Genomic DNA, 14,716 nt, shown 5'->3' with positions numbered 1-14,716 from the left:
AAAATTTAAAAAAAAAAAAAAAAAGAGAGAACTTTCAGTTTTACCACTCTGATCAGAAACTCATTTCCTGACCAAAAGTCATTCTTGATACAGCTGTTTGGGTTTCCTGTGCCCTTGTTGAAGAGCTTGCTGTTAAAGTTTGCTTAAGAACTGGTAGTTGCTGGAACAATTTTGGACGGTGGTGGGAAGCTTTTCTTGAAATGAAAGCAAGTCTAAAGATTTGGCCATCTTGGCCTCCTAGATTGCATTCCAGGGACCTAAATTGTTATTTTTATGGAGCTGGTCTCCAACTGGCTCTTGAGTAAGTTTATAAAGATTCTATCTTGTACAGGATCGCCTTTCTTTTTTTTCAGCCATTAGCTAATTAAAAGACAGGATTGTATAATTCTAGAGTTGAACAATCCACATGATAGTAGTCATGTTCCTAGTTTAGGGAGTAATATTTTTGGTTGCCAAAGGAATATACTCAGCTGTACTGATGAGAAATTTAAATCCATAGCTAAAATATTTACTGTTTTACTCATCAGTTTCAAATACTGTCTTTAAAACTAGCAGAAACTCAAAATTCTACATATTAATTTTTAATAGTTAATGTATTGATTTAAATCAAAAGTAGAAGGTAAATAGCAAAGAGCCTTCCCCATACTCCTGTTGCCCATACCCCCAGTTTTCTTCCCGTTACCAGAAATATTTTACAGGTAACAAAAACAGCCTGTTTTCCTTTATCTCCTCCCTCACCTTTACCCCTAAACTAGCTCTAGGTAAAGTTGTGAAATACGTTGTATTTATTTGGAACAACCCTCTCACTCTATCTTCTTGACCTTTGTTGTCTGGTACATTGGTTCTCAACCTTTTATATCTTAAAATCCATCAATTTTCTATCAAAAATCCTGTGATAATAATAAACAGCATTTATTTAGAAAGACATTTATTAGAGACATTAAGCTTTAAGAATTTAAGAGTCAGATAGAATCATATCATAGTTAAGGGTGGGTGCAGTATGAGAAAGCAGTATGCCTTTCAAGTTGTCAATAACTTGGTATAAATTTTTTAATAAATGATTGGCATAGAATACATCATATTGGTAGGAAACATTAGTACAAACCAAGTGAAAACAGCTTTTTTGTGCTGTTGAAATTCTTAAAGCTTTTGGGAGATAACACTAGTACCTATTAAAATGAGGATCACATAAAATAATCCCTGTTAAGCTTCTAGCACAGTAAATAGCACATAGTAGATGTTGAAAAATGTTACCTGCTTTGTATTGGAGTCTATAGTATTTTAGTGTCAGCAGGTTTAAATATAATAATACTGAATTGAGTGGACAGTATTACTGTTATCAGTAATTGATTGTGCAATTATGAACATTAAATCTGGATTGGTAAGAAATGGCATAGAAATGATGCAACTAACTCCAGGGCATGATAGGGCTCTGAAACACGGTTAAACAATTTCTGGTGGGTCAGGGTTCATTCAGTCAGAAGTAGCTATTGTTTTCCACTGTACATTCTTACAAGTAAGAAATGGTACCTTAGATTTATAGGTCCAAGTATGGGACAGTGGACTTACATTGCTACAGAAACTCCTACTCCCTTTCTCATTACTTAGGTATCCCATTGATGACATTCATGCTATCATCAGTTGAACACTACTGGTTGTTATGACTTCAGAATGGTATGGAAACATTTTTGGTAGATATCTAGTAGTCACCTATGTTGCTGATTTTCTGTCAGGTGTGAGACATTAAAAGCTATTAAGAAACAATAAAAAGTAATTTATTGGATAATACTGAGGCAGCTATAATCCAGTGCAATTGTTAAATGTATTTTTTTAAAGTGTTTGGAAATATCACTTTTGAAAAAGTAAAATTGCTCTCATTTTTTTTACAAGTGGAATCAGTTTTCTGAAACACAGCCACCAAAGCAAATTGTAATTTTAAAAATTATAGCACAAAAGAATCAATATGTTTTAATGCTCTCTAAAAACTGAAAATTAGATCTCATCATTTGGTTTTAAATTTATCCACAATAATAGTGAGAGAACTTGTCAGAATGGGTATTATTAAGTGTAAATACTGAATAATAAATTGAAATATTGTTTATACTTTTAATTCCTCATAGTACCATCTCCTTTTGGTTAAAGCAGAAACTGTCAAGAGTCAATTTAATAACTGTTTCTGTAAGAAGCCAGAGAATAGTATTTCTGATATACAGTTTATTTTATGTTACATTAGTTCCTTTGTTAAATGTTCTCACAATGACTTGAGAAACCTGACTGGGTAGATTATTAATGTACAGTGCCTCCTACTCTTTTCTGTTATATTACTCGACTAGTGCCGCTGTGTGATTTGAAACTTGGCAAGAAAAGCATGACAGAAAACATCAATTAATTTTGAGAAAATACAAACAATGCTTGGGACTTTCAGGTTCAGCAATACATGGCTTTTTTTTAATTGAAAAATGAGATTGATTTGTAATTTCCTCTTTGACATAAATATTTTTAATAACAGTTTTATTGAGATATGATTTATATAGCATACAGTTCATTTAGAGTGTACAATTCATGGTTCTTAATATATTCATAATTGTGCAACCATTGCCATAATCAATTTTAGAATATTTCTGTTTCTACGAAAAGAAACCATTAGCAGTCACTCACTATTTCCCCCCAGTCTTCTTTTCCTCAGCCATAGGCACCCAGTAGTCTACTTTCTGCCGCTCTACATTTGCATTTTCTGAACATTTCATATCAATGGACTCATACAATTTGTAGCCTTTCGTTTCTGCCTTTTTTCATTTAGTATAGTATTTTTAAGTTTCATCCATGTGGTAGCATGGTATCAGTACTTCATTCCTTTGTAATGCCAAATAATATTTCATGGTATGGACATACTACAGTTTATTTGTACATTCATGAGTTGGTGAACTGCTATGAACCTTTGCACACAAGTTTTTGCGTTTACGTATGTTTTCATTTCTCTAGGAATTGCTGGATCATATGGTAGCTCTATGTTTAACTTTTTCAGGAAAACATTTTTATAGATATTTTTTCCTCCATAGAATTAAAGTACAACATGAAAGACATATCCAAACTGAATTATAATTTCCTGTCAATATTCTCATCAATAACTTTCCACTAATATTTCTAGGTGTTGGATATTTCAGTTACCTTCAGTTTTCGGTTACTCTAAACACTTAAATATTTCAGCTTTTCTAAAGTCTCCAATTCCATTCCCATAGCCAGTGATAAACTACATACAGGCATTTGCAGTTGTGAGAGAACCCCAACCCCTAGCCAAAGGAAACGCTGACTAGGGAAAAATATTTTATGTGATGTATACTAACATCTTAGCTTACGTGTAACCTGTCTTCCAAGATAGATTTGAAGTTTGCATCTAAAGTTAGAATTTTTGTAATTCTATGTTGGGCTTTCTCAGAGTAGATATACATCCCCACTTACTGATTCTGTTACATAGCTATCTTTCTCATTTTTTTAAAATCCTCCTTCTAAATTTGAAACAGGAGTCACTGCAGAAGATTTGGAAAATACCAAAAATCTCAAAATAAGTTGCATTTAATTCTAATATCCAGACAGCCATTTTTAACATTTTGATGCATATCCACTTATATTTTGATTATTTGCATTTAAAAAATAAAAATTTTAAAATTACAGACCTTTTTTTTTTTTTTTTTTTTTTTTTACAGACCATTTTAAAAATAGAGTTCAGATGATACTGCAGGTAGTAAATATGATTTTATAATTTATTTTTTATGATTTTAATAAATCATAACATTTACTCATGCCATTAAGTATTCCTAAACATGACTTTAAGTCTTTTTATTAATCTTGATTTTTCTCAGCTGGAAAAAAAAAAAAAGGATTTACTGTAGAATTATCTAGAATTCTTACCACCATTTATATTTTGAAATATCTCTTTAAAGTCTTTTTCTCTTTGTGTGTACTTGCTTACTAAAGTGGGATTACAGTCCATGTAGTGTGGTTTTTTGTATTATAAGAATGTGCCACAATTTTTCTTTTCTCAATTGATAGACATTTATTTCCAGTGTTTCTCTTGGTGTACATCTTAGGTTAATTCTTAGAAATAGATTTACTATGAATATTCTTAAGATTTAGGGCACATTTATGATTGCTTTTTCTCAAATTAACATTTCTTATAGAGTAAGGCAAATACTTTTATCATGTCTAGCACAGATGCAATAGTTGATTTCTGTGGTATTTCTTATTTTTAAAAATTGCAATCCAGAGATTTATCACCAACACCCTCCCTCCCCCTCACCTTGAGATCTGGAAACAGAAATATAGCTTCTTAACTCTTCTGAATAAGCTCCCTCATTAATAATCTAGAAAGTCACAAACCATTACTTCATAGACTTCCATTCAGTTATGTGTTGAACACTTTTGAGGCCTAAATAGACATGGATTTTATAAATTTTACTTAAATATTCAGGCATACCTTAGTCCTTGCTGGAGACTACTGTTTAATGTTCCCTGGTAAAGAGAAATTTCTCTCTAGCAATATAACTTTCTACATGGCTCCAAACAATATTTACATTAGTTTATGTTAATTTCCAAAGATGTAATTATATGCAAATTGATATTATACTTATAAATGATTATTAGCCTATAAGAAAAATGAGTGAGTATATGGTCAGCTTCTTAGAACACAGATTGTGCTGGGCTTATCTGAGAATTCCAGATTTGGTAATTCTGCTATTGAGCCTGAGAATTTGCATTTCTAACATGTTCTCAGATGATGCTGATGCTGCTCATCCAGGGGCTGCACTTTGAAAGTGATCTAACAAAATAAGCGCATAAGTTAGTATATAGCTGAAGCATGATGAAAAAATTTGAGTGTGTAACTGCTATCACTGAATTCCTAAAGCTTTTTTCAGCTGAACTCTTCCTTTTCTTTACTCCTTGTCAACTAGTGAAGAGGCTATTTATGTTTATATCTGGTTATAAAACTATATATACTTATATACTGTTACCAGAAAAGCAAAGCATAATATTAGAATCACAGGGAGTTCCCTGGCAGTCCAGTGGTTAAGACTTTGCCTTCCAATGCAGGGGGTGTCGGTTTGATCCCTGGTCGGGGAGCTAAGATCCCACATGCTTCAGGGCCAAAAAACCAAAACATAAAACAGGAGCGATACTGTAACAAATTCAATAAAGACTTAAAAAAAAAAATGGTCCACATCAAAGTCTTTAAAAAAAAAAAAAAGAATCCCAGTTTTCTGTACTCTTTTTTAATCAGGATAGTCTTTTCAAGATGATCTTTTAAGTTAAAAGTTTTTAAAAAGTTAAAAAAAATTTTATTAGTCAAAAGAAAATCAAATCTCTAAAAGACATAGTTGTAAACTCTAAAAGACATAGTTGTAAACAATGAAGGGTTTGTCATTATCTATTTTTAAAACTTTTCTGTAACTTAAAATCAGACTCTAATCTTAATTATTAATTTAATTATCATTGATTTTTCAAGTAATTCTGTTTCATTTCTTGCCAGCTTTATGAGTACCTTAATATTAAGGATCATCTATGTAAGTACAGTAAAATAATTCGCAGTCAGTAATCATATTTCCATAATAGATTATAAACTATAATAAATTTCAAGGCTAAGGGTGAACCATACAAAAAATAGATTTTAAAGTTTTACATAGGATTTAAATAAGTTTTAAATAAGATTAAGAGAATTTTGTGACGTGATTAGTTTTTTTGTTTTGTGGGGTTTTTTGGAACTGACTCTAGGCTCTTGCATGTTGAAAAAGAATATTTTCTTGCTAGGGGTTAGTTTGACCTGTTCTGAAATTGATAAAGCAGGAAAGCATATTTGCCCTTGCTAGTCTGTGAATAAAGATATAAACAACAAAAGCACCCATTGTTCACATCTGGTAAAGGACTCTTATCTAAAATATGTAAACAACTCTTAAAACTCAACAATAAGAAAACAAACAACCTGATTAAAAAATGGGCCAAAGACCTCCTAACAGGCACCTCACTAAAGACGATATACACATTGCAAACAAGCATATGAAAAGATGTTCCACGTTATATGTCATCAGGGAAATGCCAGTTAAAACAACGAGATACCTCTATACATCTGTTAGAATGGCCAAAATCCAGTACACTGGCAATGCCAGATGCTGACCAGAATGCAGAGCAACAGAAACTGTTGTATGTTGCTAGTGGGAACAGGAAGTGGTACCGCCACTTTGGAAGACGGTTTGGCAGTTTCTTACAAAACTAAACATACTCTTACCTTACAGTCCAGCATTCATGTTCCTTGGTTACCCAAAGGAGTTGAAAACTTATGTTCACACAAAAACCTGCATACAGATATTTATAGCAGCTTTATTCATAATTGACAAACTTGCAAGCAACCAAGGTGTCCTTCAGTAGGTGAATGGATGAATAAAGTGTGGTACATCCAGACAGCAGTATATTATTCAGCACTGAGAAGACATGGAGGAACCTTAAATGTATATTACTAAGTGAAAGAAGTGACTCTGAAAAGGCAACCTACTGTATGGTTCCAACTACCTGACATTCTGGAAAAGGCAAAACTATGGAAAGAGTAAAAAGATCAGTGCTTGTCAGGGGTTTGGAGATGGTGAGGAATGAATAGGCAGAGCACAGAGGATTTTTAGGTCAGTGAAAATACTATGTATGGTACTGTAATGATGGATATATGTCATTATACATTTGTCCAAACCCATAGAATGCACAACACCAAGAGTGAACCCTAATGTAAACTATGGACTCTGGTGATAATGATGTGTCAGTGTAGGTTCATCAGTTGTAACAAACGTACCACTGTGGTGGGGGATGGCTGTGCATGTGTCGGGGTGAGGGGTATATGGGAAATCTCTGTAATGTCCTCTCAGTTTGGCTATGAACCTAAAACTGCTCTATTTAAAAAGAGTCGTAAAAACAAGTGTGTAGTCCTGTGCAGTAGGACTGTTTTCTGTTTATTTCACTCAGAGAAGAAGCATTCATCACACAGGAAACCAGAGCTAGGAGGATGGGCGTGGGGGTTGGAGAAGAAGCTTCATGGGCTGGACTTTGGATGATTCTGAGAGGTGAAAATTAAAAAATGGCTTCTTCCACCTGTAGGTATCCTTTTCATATAGAGGGGACTTTTTTTACCCAAACACCTTTTTGTCAGCAGTCTTAGAGATAGACTTTGGTTCTGCATTACTCAAGTGTATGAAAGGTTCAGGCAGCTAGAAAGGAAGAATCCCCTTAAGTATGGTGGCTGAAGAGCAAGCTATTTTATATAATACCAATTACTGAAGATTATACTTCTTTCCATGCTGTCTGTGGAGGATGTTATAACGCATAAAATGAGTGTTCTGGGGTCATATCAGTAAGAAAAAGTAAAGCAGGTTTTTAAAAAAGTATTTGTGTGTGTATTTGTATATTTGAGTTTTGAAATGCTAATTGCATTGTACATTGAGTAAAGGAGTATAGTATGTAATATTTTCCAAATTTATTTGACCGTGGAATTCTTTTTCATATATTTTTTACTAACACCCAGGAACAGTGTTATAAGTAGCACCATTCATAAAATTCTACTCTAGATTAATGGACGGAATAACAGTTGGAAGGAATCACTTGCTGATATGAAAGCATAGAACTTTTGCTACTTTGTGGTGGTGTTTTCCTAATTTAAATGGTAAAACATTTCTCAAATACTCAGATGTAACAAATTGGATACAAATTAATTCATCCTCTGTAACTTCACAAGCATGAGCTTTAAATAGATTTGAAGACCAAGTAGCCATCTTTGGTTTTCCTTTGACTAAAATAATTTGTTTAAAATCAATGATTAGATCAAGCCTCTTAGATAGCCTCATCCACCAGAGGGCAGAGAGCAGAAGCAAGAAGAACTACAATCCTGCAGCCTGTGGAACAAAAACCACATTCACAGAAAGATAGACAAGATGAAAAGGTAGAGGGCTATGTACCAGATGAGGGAACAAGATAAAACCCCAGAAAAACAACTAAATGAAGTGGACATAGGCAACCTTCCAGAAAAAGAATTCAGAATAATGATAGTGGAGATGATTCAGGACCTTGGAAAAAGAATCGAGGCAAGATCGAGAAGGTGCAAGAACTGTTTAACAAAGACCTAGAAGAATTAAAAAACAAACAAACAGAGATGAACAATATAATAACTGAAATGAAAATACACTAGAAGGAATCAAGAGCAGAATAACTGAGGCAGCAGAACGGATAAGTGACCTGGAAGACAGAATGGTGGAATTCACTGCTGCGGAACGGAATAAAGAAAAAACAATGAAAAGAAATGAAGACAGCCTAAGAGACCTCTGGGACAACATTAAACGCAACAACATTCACATTATAGGGGTCCCAGAAGGAGAAGAGAGAGAGAAAGGACCAGAGAAAATATTTGAAGAGATTATAGTCGAAAATTTCCCTAACATGGGAAAGGAAATAGCCACCCAAGTCCAGGAAGCGCAAAGAGTCCCATACAGGACAAACCCAAGGAGAAACACGCCAAGACACATAGTAATCAAATTGGCAAAAATTAAAGACAAAGAAAAATTATTGAAAGCAGCAAGGGAAAAACGACAAATAACATACAAGGGAACTCCCATAAGGTTAACAGCTGATTTCTCAGCAGAAACTCTACAAGCCAGAAGGGAGTGGCATGATATACTTAAAGTGATGAAAGGGAAGAACATACAACCAAGATTACTCTACCCGGCAAGGATCTCATTTAGATTTGATGGAGAAATCAAAAGCTTTACAGACAAGCAAAAGCTAAGAGAATTCAGCACCACCAAACCAGCTGTGCTGTTCTATATGGCAGCCCGTAGCCTCTAGCTGCATGTGGTTATTGAGTATTTGAAACGTGCTAGTGAGATTAAAGAACCGAATTTTTTGTGTTATTTTATTTTCATTAATTTAAATTTAAATTATTACATGTGGCTAGTAGCTTTTGTTTTGGACAATGCAGTCTTTAGAATATAATTGTATATATGTGCAATTAAAATGAAATTTTTCTTTGGGGAGTATTTTTTGGAAAAGTTGAAACTATGATGAATATACTTCAACAATTTATATGCATGTAATGAAAGGATTCTTCCAGTGGTTTTGTACTTTTTAAAAAACTGTATATTTTACTAGATAGATTTCAGGAACATAAATATTCTTTTGTAGTTAGTTTTTATGTATTTCTTTTATATAACCAATACTACATTCTGAAATAATCAAATAGGTTTTCACATTCAATTTTAAGAAAAGAATGACAATAGGAAGAAAGAAGATACTCTGAGATGAGAGACCTCAGATTTAGTTTCATTTGCCATTGGTGTGCTTGGCAGTATTAAGGCATTTGCAGAATTTTTGTGGCTACTGATTTAACTCTAAGTTGGAGATACAGTTTATGTAAATTTCCTTTGAAAAAGTTAGAGCCATACAAAATGAAAATAGTGTTATAAATGTTTTCGTTAATTATGGAACATGCCAGAAATTTTATTCATTTTCTGTGAATATGCTTTTGAGTTTTAAACACTGTGATCCTTAATCATTTGATTTTTGATGAGAGCAATGTCTCTGCTTGGTAGAAAGGTAAAAGTATTAAGGGATATAAATTCTCGAAATAAAAGTTTGACTAAAACAAAGTCATAATTTAATAATTTTAGCATAAATTATTAAAGATATGACTACTTGGGGGGATTATTTTCAGAGTAGTTTTTCTTGTCTAGGACTGAGATTAGGAAAATTTAATAACTAAATAATTATTTGCAAGCAGTTTATTTAATATATTAGTACCTCTTATCTTTGCAATTACCAACTGAAAAAAATATTTTACTCAGTATTATGACTAAATAGTTTCACTTTAGTATTTGAACTGTTTAAGCAGTTTATGTGTATTTTTATTCAACTAGCATTCAATTGTTATTGGTTTTATTTTGCAGCATCATTACTTTAAAGAGGTGGTAATTATTTAAAACTTTGTCCACAAGCATTTTGAATTGTATAGAACTGATGGCTTCTTCATAAGTTGTGTATTATGTAAAGTCACAGGTGCAGCCTCAATATGAATGATGACCTTTTCTGTATGTAATAAAAAGTAATTTTTGAAGCAATATATATTTATATTGGGTTGGCCAAAAAGTTCGGGTTTTTTCCCTAAGATGTTACAGAAAATCCCCAGTGAACTTTTTGGCCAACCCAATATTTATATATGATAATCATTACCCTATATCTGTCTTAAAATAGTGGTTTTAACTTTCCCTAAGTTGCATTACACTAAGAGTCTTCTCATATATTAAGGATGGTAGTTCAATATTTTTAAATTTTTAATACAACTACTAAATGATCTTACTATTTGGCATTTAGTGATTTGTGTTATGTTTGGATGTACTGTCTGTTATGGGTTAAATCACTGAAAATGAAGTTTTAGGTTAAAGCAATTCTGTTTTCTGCCATGTAGCTCAGGTTGTCTTTAAGATGCATTGTTTTAAATTATAGTCAGTTTAGCTTAATCTTGTTTATTTTTATAATAACTTTTTCTATTTTTATAGTAACTTTATATTTTTATATAAAGATGCTTGATGTTTTTCAAAAAAGGATACTATTATTAACACACTCTTTCCTGAGTATAGAAAGAGTAGTACATTCAACCCTTTACCTAACTAAATATTTGGCATGTAGGTCATCTGTAACCCCACTGCTTCTAAGCACGTTCTGTTAATCTTACTTCTCTTTAGTAAACATAACATTTCATAATTAGTTTGCCTATTCTCTTTAAAAACACCAATATGCATATTTCACAGTTCTCTTTGAATTTGATAAATTTAATGTTGATGTAAAACACCAAACGTTTTGAGTAACATTACTCAGAGACATCTTAGATTGATCATATCTAATTCAGAATAATAAACATTCCACAGGGTCGTGAAAGTCTTAGCTTTTAAGGGATTCTAGTATTCAGTATAACCCTTTAATTGGTATGTGCTAAGATTTTGAAATATGTTTGATTTGCTGTGAGATTAAGGATAGAGGCAAAATTCTTTATTTTTTATTTTACTTACTTATTTTTTTAAAGACACCTAGCTGTTGGGTAGAAGAAGGCACAGAAAAGAGATCACATCAGCGTTCTGCATCATGGGGGAGTGCTGATCAACTAAAAGAGGTAAGTCACTTCTGTTTTCAGTCTATGTCCTGCTTTGGTCCTAGCAAATTATCTTGACTATTTCCTGAATATAAAGATACTTCCTATATTTGTGACAAACTTACCTCTCTCAGAGTTTTAAGGGTTGCCTTCCACATTTCGGTGAACAATTCTGAGTTTACATTATTTGTGCCCTTCATATTCTTTATATATATTTCTTATGTACCCACTCAGCTTTTGCCTTTCCAGAATGAAGTCTGATTTTATGTAATTTTGTCTTATTCATTTTAGTTATATTTTGTTTCCACTTCAGCTTTCTTATTCTTGAGTTACCGCAACTAGAACTATAGATCACAATTTTTACAAAGGTAGGATAGTGTTTTCTGCTTCTTATAATTTTTTAATGATATCCAGCATATTGTCACCCTTTGAGACCCAATAGTACAGTGGAATCCATGTCTTTGAGAAACAGTTATTATAACCCATTCCCTTATTATGAATAACCCAAATTATGATAATTTTATGTATTAATATATTTTTTGATTATTTTCCTGTAGTGTTATCTTTTTTTTTTTTTTTTTAATTTAATTAATTTATTTATTTATCTTTGGCTGTGTTGGGTCTTCATTTCTGTGCGAGGGCTTTCTCTAGTTGCGGCAAGCGGGGGCCACTCTTCATCGCGGTGCGCAGGCCTCTCACTATCGCGGCCTCTCTTGTTGCGGAGCACAGGCTCCAGACGCTCAGGCTCAGTAATTGTGGCTCACGGGCCCAGCTGCTCCGCAGCATGTGGGATCCTCCCAGACCAGGGCTCGAACCCGTGTCCCCTGCATCGGCAGGCAGACTCTCAACCACTGCGCCACCAGGGAAGCCCTGTAGTGTTATCTTTTATCCATCTAAATTCTTATTTATTTGCTTTTATAAAATTACAGAAACTTAGAGTTGGAAGGTCATCTAGTCCATCTCCTATATAAACACTCCTTAGAAAACGTTCATCTAGTCTATTAGAGTCATTCTCAGTGAGAAAAGCTTATCACTTTGCAAGAAAACCAAACCAGTTCTGTTTGTTGCTGCTTAAGTTGTTAGTTTATTTTGTACTATATTGAACTCAAAATTATACCCCTAAGTTTTGATTCTGCCCTCTGTATCAATATTGAATAAGTCTAATTTAAATATTTGAAAGGCTTGCAATATGTCATTTTCCTCCAGGGTAAACATCGACATTTCTCTCAAATATATTTCATATGCCATAGTTTCCATACCTCTTAGTATCATTTTCATATACTATAGGTTATCAGTATTTCTCATATACTGTGGTGTCTGGACTGAGTAGATATAGTAGTCTATTAGCATGATTTTGCCTGTGATTGTATTACATTTTTAGGAACTTCTTTATATTATTGATGTACAGAAATCCTCAACTCCTATCTACGCACACAAACACATATGCGCAAAATCAGCTTTTCCCAACAGCAACAAAAAACAAAGGAAGCTGAGTCTAATATATCTAGTCTAAAATAGGTACATATCTATGCATAGACTATTGAGTAATATTGAATAAAAAGTAAATTTGCTCTTTTATCTTAGAGGTAAATACAATCTCAAAGTTATAGCCAAGATTAGGTATAGTTGAACTTTGGACTACAGCAATACATGATATACACTATTAAAAAAGGAATGGCTGACATGACTGAGTGAGAGATTTAATTACTTTCCTCACAAAGCAATCCTAAAGCTGGACAAAACTGTCAAAACAAATTCAGCACTCTGGAAATCAACCAAATAAATTGAGAAACTTTATTCATGAAAAGTACTGAACTCAGGGTAAGAATCTTAGCTGCAAACAAATAGGGAGGACCAATGGCTCTGCTAGTCTGAGATTGTGGTCTCATTTGTGACAAGCAACAGACTCATGGAGTAGCAGGATTTTATAGAGAGTTCTAGGAGGTAAGACAATCTTGGGGGCTTGATAAGTTCACCACATATCACAGGTTGATTGGAGGCTGTAGACAGGCACAGCAGAATATCAAGTGGGCCCAGTCACCCACGTATCACTGGTTAGTGGAGCCTAAGAATATCTGGAAAGGAGATCAAACAGGCCTAGTGGTAATAAAATCTGAGGCCAACTTTTAAAAGGCCCAAACTCTGAATGCACTCCTCATTTCACACACAAATCCTCATTCAAATACACACACATCCTGAGAGTGGAAGCTTACTGGATTGAGATGTTTGAGTAAAATCTCTGAATAGTTTTTGGCTAAACACTAAGGTGACACTGGAGACCAGCTTAAAAAGGTCCTAAAAAGCCAGTCGTAGAAAGAAAAATGAGGGGGGGGAAATGGAGTAGAGATATCAGCAACCACACATTGTGGGGAAAACAGACTTTCAGTCCATCAGCCACCCTCAGAGAAAATCAGAATCTAGAGTTGCTCCAATATATTATCTAAAATGTCCAACATTCAACAAAAAATTTAGAGATATGCAAAGAAACAAGAAAGGATGACCCATAGTTAAGAAAAAAAAAAACAGTCAATAGAAACTGTATCTAAGTGTCTCCATATGTTGGATTTAGCAGACTAAAACATCAAAGCAGCTATTATAAGTATGTTCAAAGAACTAAAGAAAACCATGTTTAAAGCATCAAAGGGAAGTAGGACCACAGTGACACAATGAATAAAGAATTTCCACATAGATGTAATTATTATAAAAAATATACAAACAGAAACTGTAGCATTAAAAAGTATAGTAATTAAAAAAAAAGTCACTAGATGAGCTTGATAGAAGATTTAAGATGGCAGAAGAATCAGTGAATTTGAATATAGGTCAAGAGAATTTATATACTCTGAAAGAGCAGAGGGAAAAAGATTGAAGAAAAGTCAAGCCTCAGAGGCCTGTGGGGAAACATTAAGTTCATACATATACACATAATGGGAGACTGAGGGGAGGAGAGGGGAGTTAAAAAATATTTGAAGAGATAATGGCAGAAAACTTTCCAGATCTGATGAAACACAATCTATATAGATTCAAGAAGCTCAACAAACCCCAAGTAGGAAAACACACAGAGCTGCACATAGACACATCATAGTTAAACTGTTGAAAGCTAAAGGAAAAGAGAAAATCTTGAAGCTGGAAGAAGAAAATGACTCATTACACACAGGGGACCAATGATACCTTTAACAACTGGTATTTTTCGTCAGAAACAGTGGAAACCGTAAAGCATGACATATTCAAAGTGCTAAAAGAAAAATATCAACCAAGGATTCTATATTCAGAAAACCCAGTCTTTTAAAATAAAGGTGAAATAAAGTATTCCTAGATAAAGATTGAGAGACTTTCCTGCTACTAGACTGTCTTACAAGAAATACTGAAGGTATTGACTCCAGTTTAATTCAAATCAATAGGAAGAATTGAAGAGTGTTGGCAAATATGTGGGTAAATATAAAACAGTCTATAGATAGATTTTTCTCATTTTTCTAAGATTATATATATAAAACAATAATTCTAACACTGTTGTGTTGGGTTTATAACATATACATTTAATATATATGACAATAG

The 14,716-nt window shown here is 33.4% G+C and overlaps 1 protein-coding gene across 2 annotated transcripts in view; it reads left to right on the top strand.

The window, feature by feature from the left end:
• The window catches only part of GLCCI1 (glucocorticoid induced 1), a 125,603-nt gene that overhangs the window by 51,922 nt on the left and 58,965 nt on the right, over positions 1–14,716 (top strand). For both annotated transcript variants that reach the window (XM_061198544.1, XM_061198545.1), the window contains exon 3: positions 11,099–11,185. In XM_061198544.1, the coding sequence (XP_061054527.1) occupies positions 11,099–11,185 (87 nt within the window). The remainder of the gene's footprint in view (positions 1–11,098; positions 11,186–14,716) is intronic.

This window comes from Eubalaena glacialis, chromosome 8 (assembly GCF_028564815.1).
Source record: "Eubalaena glacialis isolate mEubGla1 chromosome 8, mEubGla1.1.hap2.+ XY, whole genome shotgun sequence".
Classification (NCBI taxonomy): domain Eukaryota; kingdom Metazoa; phylum Chordata; class Mammalia; order Artiodactyla; family Balaenidae; genus Eubalaena; species Eubalaena glacialis.
Note: the sequence above shows the minus strand (reverse complement) of the source record. Positions and strands in the feature narration are given on the sequence as shown.